This window comes from Anarhichas minor, unplaced genomic scaffold (genome assembly GCF_050575085.1).
Source record: "Anarhichas minor isolate MPS153535 unplaced genomic scaffold, ASM5057508v1 ptg000018l, whole genome shotgun sequence".
NCBI lineage: Eukaryota > Metazoa > Chordata > Actinopteri > Perciformes > Anarhichadidae > Anarhichas > Anarhichas minor.
In genome coordinates, this window is record NW_027466464.1 from 5305786 (window position 1) to 5325439 (window position 19654).

At 43.9% G+C, this 19654-nt stretch overlaps 2 protein-coding genes across 2 annotated transcripts; one reads left to right on the plus strand and one right to left on the minus strand.

Moving 5' to 3' along the window:
* Positions 1-2091: 2091 nt before the first annotated feature.
* Positions 2092-7631, minus strand: clic5a (chloride intracellular channel 5a). Its single transcript, XM_076094300.1, has 6 exons — positions 7104-7631; positions 3780-3889; positions 3232-3357; positions 3036-3142; positions 2367-2548; positions 2092-2276 (listed from the first exon to the last, which is right to left on the minus strand). The coding sequence occupies exons 1-6, from the start codon at positions 7629-7631 to the stop codon at positions 2112-2114; spliced, it is 1218 nt and encodes a 405-aa protein (XP_075950415.1). The 3' UTR covers positions 2092-2111.
* A 956-nt stretch (positions 7632-8587) lies between these two features.
* enpp4 (ectonucleotide pyrophosphatase/phosphodiesterase 4) lies at positions 8588-13822 on the plus strand. The gene is made up of 8 exons (XM_076094353.1): positions 8588-8750; positions 9878-10115; positions 10239-10535; positions 10646-10750; positions 10970-11168; positions 11271-11444; positions 11531-11800; positions 11884-13822. The coding sequence occupies exons 2-8, from the start codon at positions 9879-9881 to the stop codon at positions 11988-11990; spliced, it is 1389 nt and encodes a 462-aa protein (XP_075950468.1). The 5' UTR covers positions 8588-8750; position 9878; the 3' UTR covers positions 11991-13822.
* The last annotated feature ends 5832 nt before the right edge of the window (positions 13823-19654 follow it).

Sequence of the window (19654 nt, forward strand, 5' to 3'; positions counted from 1 at the left end):
GAGGGATATGCATTGTTTGGTCCTCGCATTTAAGGTTTCCTTTTGTTTATTCCTGCCTATTGATCATGAAGGACTGATTGTTAGAGGTCAGGATGCATATGTTTAAATGGCTAAATACATATTTACTGCTCAGCCTCAGATTCAGTAAGAAAGGTGGATTCACCAGACAGCATGACACGCCTGAGGTGACCTTGCATGTATTTTCATGAACAACACATTCTTATGTCGCTATTTTTCCTGAGAACATTTGCACGATGTCCATCTTGATTTGCAGGGGACAGACACATCCATTCTCTTGCACGGGGTATACTGCACTCATACATCAATGAGTGACAGGAAGAGAGAGGGGAAGGAAAAAAAACACAACTCTCAAACTCAGTCTCTGAGAAAATAGATTTATTATTCAAATAAGCGACTTATACACAGTGGGTTCACGGTTCTAATCATCAGAAAGAATATGAGCTGCGACCATTAAAGAAACATGAAGCTTATATTAGTGTCACACAGCTCCGTGGGGCAGGAGAAGTCCTTTGATGATCACATTCATACAGTGGTGGGCCGTCACGGCCAGCTAAGCCTTCTCTGCTGGCCGAAACAGAATCACAAAGTTGTAGCTATTTTATAATTTAATAATTTACAAACGCCGGCCCCAGCTGTTTTTTGTTATTGTTCCAGGTTCAAAAGGTCACACATCCCGTTGTCTGTGAGCGCAGTCCACCGAAAACATTATATTTCCCACAATTTAAGCTTCTGCATTTTCCAAATGCACTAGTATTATTCAAACGGTTCGGTTCGTAAGCCTCGTACCAAACGGTTTAATATGAATACGTGTGTTGTTACACCAATAGAAACAAATAACCGTAGCTCAGTAGGACAGCACCGAAGGCCCAGGTATAAAATGCACGGCCCGCCACTGCATTCATATTATATTCAGACATATAAAATGAACTGTACAGACATAAAGAGCTGAAGGCAGAGGAGAGCTTGATTCCCATTAAGGCACTCGTGATTAAAATGAACATGACAACACAACAGCTGGGCTTTTTCTTTTTTACTATAGGCTGATTTATCAAATTGAAAGTATATTTTTTAATCTGAAATACGTCAAGAGACTGTGATTATTTCACGACCACGATGCGTATTATACATTAGGTGTGATCATTCTTTAAGAAAAGGAGGGAGTATCTCTAACGCTGCCCCAATAAAAGACAAACTCCTTTGGCTGAAACACATTCTTAACGATGTTTAATAATCAAAATGCTATTATTCCTATTGCATATGTAAATTCACGACATGAATATTAAGATGTATTAAGCAGATTAACTGTGAGCAGAAATGGGTAATAGCTCAGGAGAAAACGACCTCCAACTACATTTTTTGTTTTGTTTGTTTGTTCTGTTTGTCTTTGCCCTGTAAAGCATCTTTGGGTATTTTGAAAAGCGCTATAGAAAATCGATTTATTATTATTATTATTACATTTTATTTCCCCCTTAAAGGGACAGTTCACCCCAAAATCAAAAATACCTTTTTCTCTCTCTTACCTGTAGGGCTGTATATCAATTTAGATTGTTTTGGTGTGAGTTGCCTCGTGTTGGAGATGTCTGCCCTTTCTCCAATATAATGGGACGATATGGCGCTCGGCTTGTGGCGCTCAGAGCGCCAAAAAATACATTTAAGAAAGAAATGTGACAGAAATGTCTCTTTCCAGAAATCCTGACACGGTTACTCAAGATGTCATGTCATGAGCAGTTTCATGTAGGAGCTATGGTTGAAGGAAAAGAGAGAAAAATATGTATTTTTGATTTTGGGGTCCCTTTAATTTTTGACATCTCCAATAGAAATATCAGCAGTATAATCACCAAAAACAAACAGTTCCAGCCTCTTCCATTTGTTCACAGTAAGTATTATTGAGATGCTGGAAACATCTCTTTTTAAAATGGTGTGTCTTTTCTTTGAGACACCTCACCACTGTGCTACATTTAACCACCTTTCGGCACAGTCGTTTTAAAATGACAACCTCCTTTGTAAAGACTGTATATGCTTCTGTGTGTGATTCACCAGATTCTCTAGAAGGAGACAACGGTACAACAGTGACTGTGGTAGCGATGCATTCACTTTCCCAACCTCTTAGCAACGTCCTTGTAGGCTAACTCGATTTCCACATCGGCCGCGCACGTGTTGGTGAACTCATCTCGGCTGTAGGCATTGCCAAGGTAACGCCACAACCCTCCGAAGTCAGACGGGATGTCATAGTTCCGGTATTTCTTTGAAACCACCTGCAGGACAACAAGTTATTGTAATACTGTACGTCAAGACAGAATGTGAACTCAAGCGAGCCAAAGTAAACCAATCCAAAAGCAGGTTACCTTGACGACATGAAGTTTGGGCAGAAGGTTGCAGTCAGCCAGCGTCAGGTCGTCTCCGTCCAGGTATTTGCGTTTGGATTCGCCCTCGCATCTGTGGTGTCCCTCCTGAACCTCGTCAGGTAGAGGACTCTTCAGATACTCGTCCAGCTTAGCCAGACACTTGTCTAGACTCTTCTCTAATGCTGGAACACACGTAAAACACATACACAGGTTACAACGTCATACAGGTCTTTAAACCTTCTGTTTGGATTATAATGGATATGTTAACTGGATGTATTTTCAACTTGCACCATGTCCCTTGTCAATTTCCGTAATGAAACATGATGTAGTGCCCTACCCGATGCCCTTCCGGTGGAGAAAATGTGATTAAATGCCCTCTAGGATGTCCTTCCAGTGGAGAAAACATTATGACCTTCCGGTGGAGAAAACACGATAAAGTGCCCTCGAGGATGTCCTTCCAGTGGAGAAAATGCGATGCTCAGGCACTCTTTGTGTGCTGGGAACCCAATATATGCAGCTTGTGCCATTTGAATGTTTTTCTCCCTTGCCCTTCAGACAACCTGAGTCACCACTGCTGTCATGTATGGTTATAGATGTTCTTTCAGATTTCTTTTATGGTTTTTGTGCAAAGCAAATTCCCCGAGGGGCAAGTTTGATTCATATCCTTACCTCGATTTTTATCCGGTCTTTTGTTTTTGACAAAAGCGGAGAACTTGGCAAATATGTCGTTCCCCACTGTGTTTGATTCCCGGTTCTTCGCTGCAAGTTTGGGATACCTAAGAAACATGAACATGGCGTTAGTTGGAATGTTGTTCGCCCTATTTCCTTTTCCCCGCTCGTGTCTATTTACGCTTGTGAGGCCTACTTTGGTGGAGCCAGCATCTCCTCCAGATACTCCTCTACTTTGTTGACGTCGGTGAGAACCTCCCCCTGGAAGGTGAGGAATGGCGGGTGTGTCCCCGGGGCCAGGTTGTGAAGGTCAGCCGGTTTCCTAATCAGAGTGGAATCATTTAACAACCTCTACTATCAAACTGCAATGAAATGCCTTTTCAATATAACAGTTTCCATCAAACAAACGATGCTCTTTCATTAGTCTATTCAGCCACGGAGGCTGTTGCTGCCAACACCGACTACCTTGGGCCTCATTTCCATTCCATTTGAGCTTTTGTTCATTACCTTCACGTATCGCTCAAAGGAGCACTTGAAGCGTAACATCTTAAAGCTGCTCTTAAGCTGCTTAATCAAACAGTGAGTTATGGGATGTTGTGTCTATTAGCCCATGCAATACTTAAATTGTCACAGTACTTATGTTTTTTTGAGGTATACGTTAAAGTATTTTCATTTTAATGTGCTGTTGTTTTTACTGCTATGCAAAGATAACAAACATGCGGTGTGACATGATGTTATTATTACCTCTTGAGGTCGACGGTGGTGACATTGAAGACAACGCCTTTCAGCCAGAGGATCATAAAGAGGCGCTGAGAGAAGGGACAGTTTCCGATGCTCTCCCCATCACTCCCAGCCTGTACATGCACACATGTGAAGACACGGTAAGACACGAATACTACATACACTGATTTTCACACACACACACACACACACACACACACACACACACACACACACACACACACACACACACACACACACACACTCTTGACCAACACCTGACAAGTACTCAATCACTTAACAATCAGTGCTTTTAGTTTGAAGTAGAGGGTTGGGTCTGTGTGTGCACATGACCGCATTTATAATTGACATATGATCAAATACAGTAGTATGAGTATGCATGTATTTGTGTGCGTGTGTTTGTGTGTGTGTGTGTGTGCGGACGGCTGCAATAGGACACTGTAATCAGACACCGAGTCCAACATGAATAATCCACGCTGCTTCCATTAGTCGCCTCACTGCCTGTTTGGACGTGCGGTTCCTACTGTACAATACAGTAGTAGTGTATCAGCTATATCTATAACCTACTGTCCACGCACTTTCACTGAGCTTCAACCACAATCTGCTTTGCTTTACCTCGTTTTAGGACACTGACACTTATTTTTGAAGCGTTTCTACCTTTCAATACAGCCGTTGCTGTCCATTAATTTCAGGACAATGTGTAAGTTAACTATCAACTGAGTCATTTGATAATTAACCAATACTCAGATGAAAAAATCAATACCACTCCTGCGTCTGTAGGTTAAATACAAAGGTAAAGCCAGAAGTTGGTTAGCTTAGCTTAGCATCAAGACCGGTGGCACGGGGAAACAGCTAGCCTGGCTCGATCCAAAGGGTCCAGGTAGACACTTATGGTACGGCAGCGGGAACAATATATACTTCACACTTAGTGAGCTTTAGAGGGGATGGTAGACATTTTTTTATAGCTGTTTTGCTATAGCTATGCTAAGCTAAGCTAAAGAGTTGTCAAATTTAGCATGCAGATGAGAGAGTGGTAATCTTCTCGTCCAAATCTCTGCAAAAAAATGAAACACTATTCATTACATTTTTTTTTGCAAGTCAAGTAAAACGTGTAAATGAGTGCGCATGCCGTAGACTCAACAGACTGTTACACTCCCAACACAATATGCGTACACAGATATACCTCCACACACTGCATCATAACTTCAGACCATTTAAAGCCGCTGCTCTCAATACTGAAAGGACCCCAGTAATAATTAATTGGGGGAGAGAAAGAGAGAGATTGTCCGTGCACACGTGGGTGTCAGGTTAACACATGGAAAATCTGCACACAACAACAACAACATGGCATGCGCGCCCTTAAAGGAGCCACCCCCAACATGCACACACACTGACACACTAAACAGATTCTATGGTGTGCATACGCAGCTTGAATTTGACCTTAACAAACAAACAAATCTATTTCAGGCAAAGTGAGACAGTAAAGTTCCTCCAGAAATGTAATTTAAATGTGAGAAGAGAACTGATCCAGTGTCAGCTTGTGACGTGCTCAAACTGCACCAACACCCACACAAGCATGACTCCCCACCTTGACAAATAGCTCAATATCAGGGTCCTTGTCCTCCTCGGCCGCGGTATCCGTCATGGTCAGGAAAAAACACGCTTTGCTTGTATGTTTTGTTTCCACAAGTGTGTAGATGTATTTGTCTGTGTGTTGTGTGTGTGTGTGTGTGTGTGTGTGTGTGTGTGTGTGTGTGTGTGTGTGAGCCGTGTCAGTTTACAGCAGATTCTACTCTAGGTCCATGTGTTGAAGTCCGCTTGGTCCCATAGCAGCTCTGTCAGAGTGTCGGCTGAGGACCAGTGCCAGCAAGAGAGAGAGTGTGTGTGTGTGTGTGTGTGAGAGAGAGGTTCAATTTGTACGCGAGGCCTCAGCAGTGGGGCGTGACACTGTCGGGCAAAAATAACCCCCTCGGATGGCGTGGGGAGGTTGGTGTCACGGAAAGCATTAGTGAGGGATGGGGTGGGGGGGGCAGACCAAGTCACCCAAGGGTGCCCTGCCCCTCCCACCTCTTCCAGCTCTGATTGACCGGGTGACTTTGAATCATCAAGAGTCATCGTCTCCTTCTCAGACTCGTCACATGGGAACAAAACCAACAATGAGTGTAGCGACTAAAAAGTGTTGTGTGTGTATCAAAGCCTGATTTATGTTCTTCCTCTTTGTCAAAGAGCCTCACTGTCAATGGCCACACCTGTCGCACTATATTACAAGAAACATGGTCATTGTAGTTGAATAAATACCCCACTGGTGCTTTCAATGCTCGCTACTGCACCAAACGTGTGTTAATAAGTTGTTTATAAATGGATTTTGATCAAGATGCCCTGAAGTCTTTTTCCAGAAGGTATACTGAGATAAAGTAACTTTTTATTGACATTCGATGATAACAAATATGCTATAGATTGGTGTTTATATTGAATAAAAAGCTACTTAGTAATTAAAGCTAGGCGACAATGCTAACACAATGCTAACACTTCAAGAAAACATTTGAGTCAGTCAGCTCTAAAAAAATGTTTGTGAGCCGCTGGGCTTGATGCTGCCAAAAAACTCAGTCCCTCTTGCTCTACTGCAATAACCTCTGGGTTATAGAGCTAACATTTATGGTTTTAGTTTCAAAGTGTCTGATTTATGATGGTTGTATACTCCAGTGCAACTGGACTTTACTGTCCAATGTGCAGATTATGTAATCAATTCAGTTGGTGTGTGTGTGTGTGTGTGGTGTGTGTGTTTGGGTTGGGCGGTTGGGGAATTTTCAGCATAGATAAATAGAGAGATCTTCAGAGAGACACTTAGCATAGTACACACACACACACACACACACACACACACGAGAATTCACATGGCCGTGCGACAGGAACAGTCCCCAACTAACCTGGCACTGAATCATAACATTCTTGTCAGTTCAACTTAACTTATATTTAGAACCAGAGGGACACACACATGCACACACACACACATGCACGCACACACATGCATATCCTCGCACACACAGAAATGACTCATCACGAAGACATATAAATACACGTTTGTGTGTGTGTGTGTGTGTGTGTGTGTGAAAGGCTCTGGATGTACAACAATCACATTACACACACACGGATATGCTCGACACACTTTGACCTCATTGACCTTAGCGCCCTTGTTCATGAGCAACTGATACGGATGTGATTATGACTGAGATTTATGAGGCAGACACCTCAGTTCAAAGACAGGTTGTTAGTTTTGATCGAACCGAGCTCCGTTCGGAACCGCCTCCAAACCCACTTCCTCCCTACCTTGACATAAAGTTGGATTTTAGGTCCCTCTTTTTCAGGCTCTGGCTTCTCCTCGGGCTCCTCCTTCTCAGAGGCCGATGACGACGACGATGAAGACGAGGATCTGCGGGATGAGTTCCTGCTGTCTGCCCCTGCCTCTGCCTCTGGAGACCTCCTCTCCCAATTCAGCTCATTGCTGCTCTCCTCTACCTCTATCTTCTCCTCTTCCTCTTCCTCTCTCTCATCCTTCCGGTTCCAGTCCTCTGCCTCACCTTTGTCTTCATCTTCGGCGCGTGAGGAGCACGAGGAGGATGAGGAGGATGAGGAGGATGAGGAGGATGAGGAGGAACTGCTTTGCCTCTCCTCCGTGGGAGGGCGAGGCGGCGGGAGAGGAGGGGGAGTCGGTATCTGCGCTTTGGCCCGTCCGGTGTTCTCGTACTCCACGGTCAGCTCGGAGGGCTCGTTGCACGGTACCTCGTAGGTCAAGTCGTATACGCCCGACGACTGGTTCTCGTAGGTGAACTCTGGGTTCTCGTACATGGGATCCATTCTGTGGGGGGTGAAGAGGTCAAACAGAGATTGTCCTGAGATTGCAGAGCGTGTCGCGGTGTACAGCAGAGTGACCGTGATGCCAACCGTGTTCTACCTTATCAGAAAAGCCATAAGGACTTTGGACAGGGAAGGGAGGAAGACGATGCCAAGGGAGGACAGCGGTGATGATCCTTAAAGGAGAATACAACATGGCATACTATTGCTATTGTTGCTGAGAGCCAGTAGCTTCAATTAATTAATCATTTGGTGGCTATGAGCATGCACTGGACCATTTTGAACATTTTGAACCAAGATTATAGAGCAATTTACCTAACCTATGTCAATTTAGCATGCAGAGCATTGCAATGCAATGCGGGGACCGGACACCTGTTATTGTTCCCCTTAAAATATATTGCCTGCCTGACAAATTGCAAGACAATGCTTGAATGTAAAGGGGTATTGTGTACTAGCTGGTCATGCACTAATTCACCACAATATATTTTCACAGAAGCATTTTTAACGATTTTATTGATTGGATGAAGACTGGGGGCATAATATCTGGCTATTCTAATCCTAATTCAATTTATGTAACGTTTAAAAATCTGCTTTTAAACATTTCATTCAACCACATACTTGTCCCGCCCCCCCTTCAACGAATCTGAACGCTGATTCGCTGCTTGAACTGCCAAATTTGTGACGCATCCCCTCAACTCTTACGTCTAGGTGGCCACAACATGAGCAGAGTGCGGGCAATTTGTACGTCAAAATAAAAGCCGTGTGTTTTTTCAAACTCTAAATAAATTTATTCGTATGCATCACAGGATTTTTATTCACAATATAATAGAACTTGAGTTGCTAATTATACGGAAAACGAAACTATAGATGGCAAAAAATATCATTTATTTGTATCACGGCGGCGGCATTTCGAAGAGGTATTTATTTTGAAATACGTTGCCGGAAGTGTCCGGAAACAATCTTAGCCAGCTAGACAACGTCCCCGCGTTTCGTTTGTTTTGAGGAAGTCAAGTGACGATGTCACTGCGAAAGTAGACTGAAGGAGAAAGTTAACAACATTATACAGTTAACAGTATTCAACGAAACTGTCTGGAGGACAACTGGCTGTCAGCCCCCTTACAGGTAGCGTTATACATTAAACTGTTAGCGTTACGTGAACGCTGTAACATTAGCAAGCTAGCATATGCTATGCGTGCAGCTAACCGCTTGTCCGCTGATAGTATTTCAGTATTTCTTGCGCCATTATTCCTTTGACTTATGCATTGTTTTAAGCATTTATTAATGTGATTATTAGAGGCGTGTATATGGTATTTTTCGTGACAAACGTGGACTTCCTGGTTGTGGTTTGACCTCTCCTTTTCTCTTTCTAACCTCACAAGAGAGCCTCGGTGCCTCTCTTGTCTTCCAGCTGTATCCAATGTTTGTTTGTCAATCAAATTCCTTCACATTTGCTCCAATTTCACGCATCTCTGAGATCACAGCATGAGATCTTGGCTTTCGGAAATTACTTCACTGACTCCCTCAGTTCAGAAAGAAAATAAGAAAATCGGATTGATAGAAAGCGAGCGGAAAAGGATGAGAGAGTGTTTGGGGGGGAATTAAATTACAGGCCAAATAGTGTGTAAAATAGGCTGTTTGCAATCCTGCAGTCACGTCCTTGTAATTAAAATACACCTTTTAACTGGTATGCTTGTGTCGTTGAGGAACTGAAACGTGCTGCTGTCTCATGCTGTCCTCTGAGAATGAGCATATGAGCCAAATGTGTCTGTTTTTACTCCTCTGTAACCTTGTTTCCGCAGTCACAATCGTGTCAGTTGACTTGTAGTTTGATGCATGTGAAACAGGATGTTGAGTGAGAAGAGGTATGGGGACTGAAAAAGTTGGATGGTGAAGAAGGGAAGGAACCAAATCCTATTTTTGGCTTCACTTTCTCTGTGGGGTTCTGCGTGTCAGAATTATGACTGGCATCATCATTGTGCTCAGTTCCTTTTTATTCTCTTTCAGTTTAGCCACGTGAAATTGACTTTCAGTTCTTTTTTATCACTTTGGTTTGGGGCTACATAACTTGCACAACTAGCTGACACTCCCATCACCCTCAGTTGAACTCTGTGTAGCGCACTAAGATGGGGACGATGGTATTTATTATACCTGCCGAACAGATAGCGGGACTGTAGACGGTCTTCTGTGTAAGCGCACCATCCAGTCACACGGAATTGTAAGAGAACCCATTTTCCTTCACGTCTTCTCAGGATGTTACTGAAAGTGCTGCTGGGCCTCCTGTGTGGCGTCGGGGCCTCGGGCGCGGGAAACAGCACGGCTCGTCAGGGCCCTCCGCCGCTGCTGCTGGTGTCGTTCGACGGCTTCCGCGCCGACTACCTGCGGCGGTTCCCCATGCCCAACCTGAAGCTCCTGTATAGCCAGGGGGTCCTGGTGGAGCAGCTCACCAACGTCTTCATCACCAAGACGTTTCCCAACCACTACAGCCTGGTAACCCCTGTGGCTTGTTTTGATTGTGTGGCGCAACTACATTTTAAGCAGACTGAACCAATTAAGTCTCAACAAGATAGACATGAATAGAAGATGACAAACCAAGAATCTTCTCCTCTCCAGGTGACAGGGCTGTACGCCGAGTCCCACGGCATCCTGGCCAACAACATGTACGACCCCGTCATCCACAAGCACTTCCACGCCGGCGTCAACGACACTGACCCGGTGTGGTGGAGCAAGGCGCGGCCCATCTGGATCACGGCGCTGGACTCCGGCTACAAGACGGCGGCCGCGATGTGGCCCGGCTCCGACGTGGCCTTCGGCAACCGCACGGCGTCGCACTTCCAGCCCTACGACCACCACGTGACGTTCCGACAGCGGCTGGGGAACGTGACGCAGTGGATGCTGGGAGATGGAAAGGTAGGAAAGCACACCGCGCTTCTTCTGTTTGCTTGTCGGTGTCTTTCAAGGTTTCCATCCCGCCTATTTTTTTCCATTGACTTCCTGTACCACACACTCTATTCCACCAGGAGGAAGGAGCGATGTTCGCAGCCCTTTACTGGGAGGAGCCGGACCAGTCGGGTCACATATTCGGCCCGGACAACGACACTGCCATGAGCCAAGTGCTGAAGGAGGTACTGTCCTTTTTTTTGCTTAAAATCTCAGAGAAGCTCACTTAACCACAACACAAAATGTTCCTGAAATCTTCTGCTCTGAACTAAAATGTATTTGTTGGAAGCATCAGTTTGTCATCCTTATAATAAAAAGACTAGATTCGTACAGAGCTCGACACTTCAGGTTTTGCTCAACGTAAACTGGTACTGACAGCCGTGTGTCTGCTCGTGTGCGACCAGGTTGACGACAACATCGGCCTACTGATCTCGGAGCTGCGCCGCACCGGCCTCTGGGGTCGCGTCAACGTCCTGGTGACCAGCGACCACGGCATGGCCCAGTGCTCGGCCGAGCGCCTCATACAGCTGGACAACTGCCTCCACCGCGACAGCTACACGCTGGTGGACCTCTCGCCGGTCACGGCCCTCATCCCGCACCAAGGTAACCGGGCCCACACGAGATGAAAGGGCCTGCGTACGAACATGCGGCCGGCGGTGGACATTTACTCACACAAACGCCTCTTTCTGTGCATGTGCTTTGCAGACCCGGAGGCCATCTGTGCCTTGCTGAATATGTGCCACCCCCACATGAGGGCGTATTTGAAGTCGGCCATCCCCGACAGGCTGCACTACCGGAACAACGAGCGCATCCAGCCGATCATAGCGATCGCCGACGAGGGCTGGACCATAGTGAAGCAAGGGAACGAGCTGCCGCGCTGTACGTCTAATCATTGTTTTCCTCTTTACTGTGATAGCCCGACATTTGATCCCCTTCACCCACCGCTCTCCTTCTGTCCCCTCCAGTGGGCGACCACGGCTACGATAACTCCCTACCCAGCATGCACCCCTTCATGGCGGCGGCAGGGCCCAGCTTCCGCGAGGGCTATCGGATCAGCAGCCTGCAGAGCGTGGACATCTACCCGCTCATGTGCCACCTGCTGTCGGTGCCCCCGCAGCCCAACAACGGCAGCCTGAACCAGGCCCGGTGCCTGCTGGCCGCCGAGACCTGCTGGGAGGTCCCTCTGGTGGTTGGCATGGTGGTGGGCGTCCTGCTGGTGCTCACCGCGATCACCGGTGAGTCCGAAATGACTCGAGTGTGATAAGTTAAAATAAACAGGTTTGTTTGAGCTCTACTAACACGACCTGTTGCTCTTCAGTTCTGTTCAGGTTCCTGAGGTACCACCGACCGTCAGGCTCCCGGCCCTTCCAGAGGCTGCAGGTTGATGATGACGACGACGACGACGACGAGCCCCTGTTGGAGTAAACCGATCCCCTCCGGCTTCTCCAGAGGTACTTCACATGATGCACTTTACTCAGCGAGGCCCCCGGCTGTCACTCAGGCATGTGTGTGTGTTGTTCATGTGGCAGTAAACAGTAGAAAGGTTGTTTTAAATACGTTCAGGCCCACTGACACCCGCTGGGCAGTCGTTCACTGCTGTGAATACTGTTCATAACTCTCCATAATGTGTGCTGTTTTAAAAAAAACAATATGTTACTATAGACTTGAAACCAGCTCTGAGGAAATATTGAAACCTTTTTTTGGTGGTAGGTTGAACATTGAGATTAATCATTTTATTCGGGGAGAAAAAGAGGACTTTTGTTTAAGAGATTTATTATTTATTCTTCTGCGGTAATTGTTTATAGAAATCTTTATTTTGTATGTGTGGATTTGACTTTTCTTTTGTACTTGTGTTGTTACCTTTGGTCAGCAGAGGGAGCCAGTAGCTCAGCTGAGATTTATATTGCCTCTCACTGAGATCCTGTTTGTCTTGAAGCCTGAAAGATTGTTCGCTGGAAATCTTTTGATGGTGTTTCTGCGTGTGCCACTACTGTTTTGGTTTATTTGTTACACTGATAACCTGAGTCTCAAGTGATCTAAAAAAAACACTTGGATTCTCCTGTTATCCATCCTTAACTAAAATTTCACATCTGACTTGATGTATTTTTACTACTGAATTATAGTGTGAGAGGTAACAACAAACGGTGAAGTGGAAGGGTGTTTTGAAGAGAGCGTTTTCTATGCAAATTCTTCAGTAAGTGTCTGATTCAGGTATCCATTCTGTATTTAAGCATGTATTCTAGTGATACCAAAGACTGTTGTTAAGATGCACAATAGACGCTCCAAGGAGATGTGCAACATAGGTTTTTCTACAGAGGGATTTGCTTCATAAAATTTAAAGCAGTTCAATGAATTTTATTCGCATCATGCGGGGCGGTAACTTACTGGATCAGCTGGATGTTAGTAGCACAAGATGAAACTCAAGGAATAATAAATATTTCAGAGCACCTTCTACTTCTTAATCTTGCTGATGCCTCTTTTCTCACTATCATCAAATCCCACGCACGAAAAGACCAAAACAAACGATGAATGTTTCCGCTAACGAGTACGGTGTGTGTATCGAAGCCATATAAATCCTTTTGCGCTGTGCCGTAGAGCTCCATTGTTATTAAAAACACATCACTGAGCCGCACTGTTCCTCAATTTGTTTTGACTCAATCCCACACAAACCGTCCTGCTGCCCCAAATACTCACGAGAGCAAATGTGTATTCATCCACGGCTAAAAGTAGACCCTAACAAATGCACTATTTTCTCCTTTTTTGAGGAATGTTTGCTCAAAACTACAGTGCCCAGCTGATTCAGGAGATTATTAGTGAGTTTATCATGAGTGCCGCCAACAGGACAGGGATGATCTTTTCATGGGATTTATTAAAAATAAAAAAACTTCTTCTAAAACTTTAGAATATCTCCAGCCTCATCTTTTAATGCAGCTGCTCGCATGCTTCCGGCCACGTACTTAGTGATATGTATATAGTGTCCATGCATCTATTCATGTGTGTAAGTATGTGTTTTTGCTGCTGAAGTGAAGAGGAACAATTTCACGTCTAAACTTTTGATATTTATGCGTGTTTGTGGTCTTTTAATGCTACATGTAAGCTGCGTCTTTGCACTCTATGCTGTGTTCCATACATAAAGTTATTCTTTTTAGTTTTCTAGTTATAAAAGCTGGTAAAACTTCGGCCTAATCCTGCCTGGCCTGTATAGAGATTCCTGTGAAATGACAATTTTTGAAAACAAATAAAGTTAATTGAAAATGTTTCTTTTTTTTTTCACAATAAGTGTCCCTAAATGGAAAGAAAAAGCGACACACATTTGGAAAAATTCATTTATATTCCTTTATATATATTTTTTTCTCCATCGCAGTCACAACATTACAATGTAATAAAATGGTAAATATATAAAATCAAACTCAATACTGACGCATATACATTTCTGTATCGTGTTCAAAACCAAAATGAACTGCACATGTTTTCATTTATATAACTGTTTCACATCATTTAAAATCTGTCATAATTTCTATGTAGTCATCTGTATAATTGTAAATCTTTGTCTCTTCACAAATAAATAGACTTTATTTTCAGGAGGTATTGTAACAAAAATAACACATTTCCCAGCGCTGGCCACGTAGAGCCATTGAAAATATCATTCAACTCTTCCCCAGAATGCTTTAACGGTTATCGTAGACACGCAACACACGGACAAACAAGAGACACTAGATGTGCCGGCTTGTTTCGCTCCCGTTTCTTTTGCGGTTGGTCAGAAAACATTCGCTATGATTTCGGGAACCCGCCCCCCCAAAAAAAGACCAGAGGATTCCTGAATGGTGTTTTTTATGAGCTGAAGCAGGAGCGGTTTGAACACGGTCGATGACAGCAGCCATCATTTCTACAGTGAAGACAGGTGATTAGACAGACCCTGCTTTCATCAGAATAACAAAAACGGTGTGAGGTGTGTCCCTCTTTGAACACTTCCTTCCTTAAGTTTGAAATATGTGCTTATGTATTGAACTGTTTGGCATGTAGCTGCACGCTGCAAATAGGACCATTGCATCAAGTTATTTAATCACGCCCAAAGTCAAAAATGTCCATCTTAACAAATATGACTACTAAATTGCTCTTTTACTTTGTTTTATTCTCAAAAGTTGGTTCCCAAAAAATGGTTTTGAGAGGTTTTTCTCTTTAGATTTCTGCCTACACCCCAATACAGTGGAGGTGAATGGAATTTACCTTATTTCACAGTCTTAAAAAAAAAAGTATATTTTAAAAAACAGTTTGACAAATTAAAAAAATACACTTATTTGCTTTCTTGCTGAGAGTTAGACGAGAAGATTGATACCATACTCATTGATGTACACTAAATATGAAGCTAGCGCCAGGAGACGGTTAGCTTAGCATAATGACTGGAAGTAAGGGGAAATAGAGAGCGGAATCTAGCTGGATTTGTCCAAAGTTAAAAACGTTGGAAAGCGCTAGCTTGCCAAAAGTGTCAACTTTGTAACGAGCCGAGCTGGCTCCTTCCCACGTTTTTAAACTTTCGAACACGGCTAGCTAGCTTCTGCTCTTTGTGCTAAGCTAAGCGAGCCGGCTGCTGGCTTCAGCTTCATTTAAAGCGTACAAATATGGAAGTGGTGAATATTCTTATTTTTTTAACACAAAATAAGAGGGGTCACAATGGACATTTTTGTACTCTGAATGAATAAATAAATTGACTTCTTCACTCATCATTGATGGTCTCTCTTTGCAGAACAATTACAAACTATTTGTTGTGTTTATCAGGAATGTGAGAGACAAATATTACATCCGTTCGTCCTAATCGCTCTTCCAGAGAAAGGGAACCAAAGCTTGGTTGCGCCTCCCAACACGTCATTCTGCCTACAGATCTAATACCAGTGTGCTTATACTCGAGACAACACAATGGCACGGACTCCTACGAAAAACACAGTTTCCAGTCTTCTCCCGTCTTACATTCTGGATATTTATAAAGAACATTTACTATCGGTACATTTTGAAAGAGCCATCTAACCAACTCATCGAACATAGATCCAACTGAGGATTACCAGAAAAAGGTATTTACAATCAAAATGCCAACCACGAGAAAATAAAAGGTACTTTTGCACATCGAAATCTCAAAAGCTACTTTTTTTTTTTTTTTTTCAAGCTGAAGAACACAGTAGAAAAGCATGGCCCCGACAAAATAAAAGCTCATGGTACATCTTATAGATACATCATCCACGTTAAGGTTTAGTTCGACCCTGCCCTGTGCTTATAGTATCCACACCTGAGTCAAACCGCTGAAATCACTCCTGACGCTTTCCCCAAAAAGAACGGATTTCAGCCGTCGTTGGACTCTGATCTGGTCAAAACTGGTCTGAGATCAGAAACAGCTTAGCGTCTGGCTCTCCAGTTCTACAGAACCATGACGAGTAATGATAATTTCACAACTCCGGGCCAAGCAAAAACTTTGGCGAAAAAGAAAAAAGCATATGAAGCATCACGGACACAAGGCACTCACACACACATGCACACACACACAGCCTAACCACAGGCCTCATATGCTTTGCAGACCCTGATACTGGAACATTTACATGTTTATCCAAAGAACAACAAAAAAATAACTCTGGTTTTACGTTTCACAATCGGATGCACATACCTCCTTGCATCCTTCCTGGTTATTCCCTAAAGATACATTACAGTGACCCCCCCCCTCCGCCCCAGACCAATTTCAACCCATCAACAGACAAACTCGATGGAGAAAAATGTAAATGAACTCCATAGAAAGGATATGCAAGATTACCAAAATCATCACAGACAAATGTAAAAAGTCAACTCATGATATATCACACGTTTGCATTGTTGCACATTAACACTTCCTGGTTTCTTCTCCTCTTATTAGCAAACAAAGACAAAAGGCGATACAATTACAAGGAATACACGAGAACAGTGATGTGGTATTTTTTTTTTTTCGTAAAGGTTATTTGAGCCCAGAACCTCTCTGTCTGTAACCTTGCATAGCTGTAGATGTGTAGCCATACAATGACACCGAGTGGATTCTTCCTACAGAGTGGGCCTGGCTAAGGCTCTGGGTTTTTGGGTGAAGTTTCATTTGGAGCGTGCAGACTCAACTGTAGAGTGTACATCATTTATTTTGACCAGATATGAAGGTTAGTGTGACATCAAAACAAAATGGAGACGGAAAGAAGGTATGACACCTGCAGTTTTGATTACGAGGCTACTGCCGAGTCTGAATGCCACACGTGAGAACTTCTGTGTAAAGAAGGAACTGTGTTTTTTTTTTGTTAGTTTTTTTTGGTTGTGTCAGACCTGATTTGCGTTGAACCTGATCTCTGATTGGCTGGAGCTCTGGGTGCAAAGGGGGCCACGGTTTTGGGTCAGAGGTCAGTGCGAGGGAGAGGGGGGGGGGGGGGGAAGCTAGTGGGACTGCAACCCAAAATAAGCTGACTCTTCAAACCTGTAAGCCTCTGCAGTGACCACGTGTTTCCTCAAAATCTAAGACATTCATGCAAGAAATTCACGATCTGAACAGAAAATGTCGCATCTTCGTGTTTTTTTTTTTTTCTCTGATTCCTGTGCTCGGACACATCTAAACCCATGCTTAATGTACAGTGCATGTCCACGTCAGAGTGTACCAAAAAAATAGCACCACCCTCCTAAAGTTAATCTTTAACCATGACTCGGGTATCTTAAAAAAAAAAGAAGAAAGACTTGTCCATCTCCACTTCTGTCGAGCGGATAAGGCTTCGTTGCTTCTTCCTCAGAGACGGAGGGTGTTGCTGTTTTTCTTTCTCTACACTCTCAACGTGAGGAGACCCGGACTGTCCGAATGACTCGATCAATCTGAACCTGAAACACTCCTGGCTAAATTCTTCACACCACTGTGACCATAACAATACAAAAAACATCCGTCTTTACTCGATAGCACCATATGAATATTGTTCCCAAATTATAAAGGGGTAAGGGATTATTGGACATTAGTGTGTGTGTGTGTGTGTGTGTGTGTGTTGAAGCGGTGAGGTAGGGACACATCCCATGTTGTTGCACTATTTCTCACTGTGTACTAAGCATATCTCCCTGCTGTGTGTGTGTGTGTGTGTGTGTGTGTGTGTGTGGGGGACCCTGTGTGTTGTGAGCGTGTACACGAAGCACTTCTCCTTGCGTTGGAGACTTGCATAGCTTCTGCAGGAACCGGGAAGAGCAGTTGTCCGTTCGGACGGAGCCTTTTGGCACAGCCTTGGCCGACAACTGAAGGCAGTACTCAAGTTGCACCATAGAATTAAAAGAGACAATCTGCCCTTATTGCACCATAAGTACGTGTGTGTGTGTGTGTGTGTGTGTGTGTGTGTGTGTGTGTTTTTCGTATTTGCACCATATGAAGTGGGATTAGCAGCCAATTGACTCCGTAGCTCGTTGCACCATATGAACACCGATGCTGCTGCTTCTGCTGCGCGTTCGCACCTACTGAATCTAGTTGGCAGCAAATTAACTGATCTGTACTGTTTGTTGTTGGGTTTTTTTGTCAATCGGCTATAGCACCACAGAAAAATAATGTAAGCTCACTGTTCGTTCACGTTGGTCTAACTTAAAGGGACACGGCAACATTTTTTGGTGTTAGTCTCCTTTTTTTTTAGACGTTTGGCTGAAAAATGACACGGCTGCTACAAATTGTTATTTTCATGGTTCATTATTTAGTCCTTAACAGAGGGCCGTACTCTAACAATCAAAGTCTGTTTTAAGTCTTGGGGGGGTCCTTCTGATCGATTGTCTCAAGTGATGTCACTTGAGTCAGGGTCGGTTTGGGCTGAGGCTAACTACAGGTTTGAAAATTAAAATGATCCCCTCTACAGCCTACTCCTGATCTCTGGTTGAGGCTAGCAGCTCGAGGAAATTAGCCTCTACTAGCATCACACACCGAAGTGTTGGTGGGTGAGTTGCATTGTGGGTAATGTAGGCGGCAGGTTTTGATAAGGAACGGCATCAATTTTGATCTTTTTTTTTTTTTTTTTTTTAATCCACCGTTAGTCCGACAATGTTGCAATGCTAAATTGGTCGAGTGCTCTTCTAGATGATCATGATCATAAAGATTGGTGGGAACCACTGGTCCCAAATTTTAAAAAGGTCATCACCCATCTACACATCTGTTCCCACTTTCCTCATCAGCATCTCAGTTCGTTCCCTGCCAGACCATCAAAGTTGCTTTGTTGTTTCTCGCCATTTGCTTCCAAGTCTCTGATCCCTGTACCCTGTAATCCTATTGCCTGGAACCTCTACCTGGTTTTGGACTTTAGGTTTCCTGCCTGTAAGTGTATTTATAATCTTAATTTTAGCTTGATTACTGATTTATTTAATCATTATATTATATTAATTGTTGTCAGATAACTTTCTGTCAATCAACTACTCAATATTTTATTTAATGGTCAATTTTACTGATTGAAAACAAATTTGCTTTCAACACGATTTCTTTCCTACAATTTGACACACCTTGACAAAAGAAAAATAAGCACCTGAAAATGTTGACGTCCCCCTTTTTTTTAACTCTCTTTACCCGCTCTCAAATGCAACATCTTTCTCTTTCACATGCTCGATCCTCTTGGACTGCAGCTAATAATAACAAGAAGCCTGTGAGTGTTCATCTTTTCTAACCGCACCATCTGAAAGCGTCGCATGGCTGTGTTTCACCTGCCCTACCGCTGACATGGGACTGGAGAAAAGGCGCGGTGTGTTTTGGACGGCAAAAACACTTTTGCCGCATTCCAAACACTTGTGTCTACTCGCCCGGTGTCGAGGCGGCCCCCCTGACGGCGTGTGGTTTGGGAAGCAACGTCCCCCGTCGACGGACTGATGACCGACATCTCGTGCTTTGTCGCCTGCCAATGTAGCAGCTTGGATCACAGGGATAAACAAACCAAAGAAATAAATAATGAGCCGCACATCACAGCTCAGCCGTGGGTGGCTTCGGAGGAGTTGATATTGGACTCGTTACAGTAGGAGACGAGTCATTGAGAGGGTTGTGACGATTAACGACCAAAACTGTTTTGTGTCAGCTTCAGTGGCAGCACCCTGTTAGCGTGAGA

What these genes read in the sequence shown, in the direction of transcription:
- clic5a (XM_076094300.1), bottom strand. Translation starts at nt 7,631, where the DNA reads ATGGATCCCATGTACGAGAACCCAGAGTTCACCTACGAGAACCAGTCG. An exon ending in AAATCCAACTTTATGTCAAG is followed by an intron (nt 3,890 to 7,103) that starts GTAGGGAGGAAG and finishes GTGCATGTACAG; the next exon opens with GCTGGGAGTGATGGGGAGAG. An exon ending in ACCACCGTCGACCTCAAGAG is followed by an intron (nt 3,358 to 3,779) that starts GTAATAATAACA and finishes CACTCTGATTAG; the next exon opens with GAAACCGGCTGACCTTCACA.
- enpp4 (XM_076094353.1), top strand. Translation starts at nt 9,879, where the DNA reads ATGTTACTGAAAGTGCTGCTGGGCCTCCTGTGTGGCGTCGGGGCCTCG. An exon ending in TGAGCCAAGTGCTGAAGGAG is followed by an intron (nt 10,751 to 10,969) that starts GTACTGTCCTTT and finishes GTGTGCGACCAG; the next exon opens with GTTGACGACAACATCGGCCT. An exon ending in GGTGCTCACCGCGATCACCG is followed by an intron (nt 11,801 to 11,883) that starts GTGAGTCCGAAA and finishes GTTGCTCTTCAG; the next exon opens with TTCTGTTCAGGTTCCTGAGG.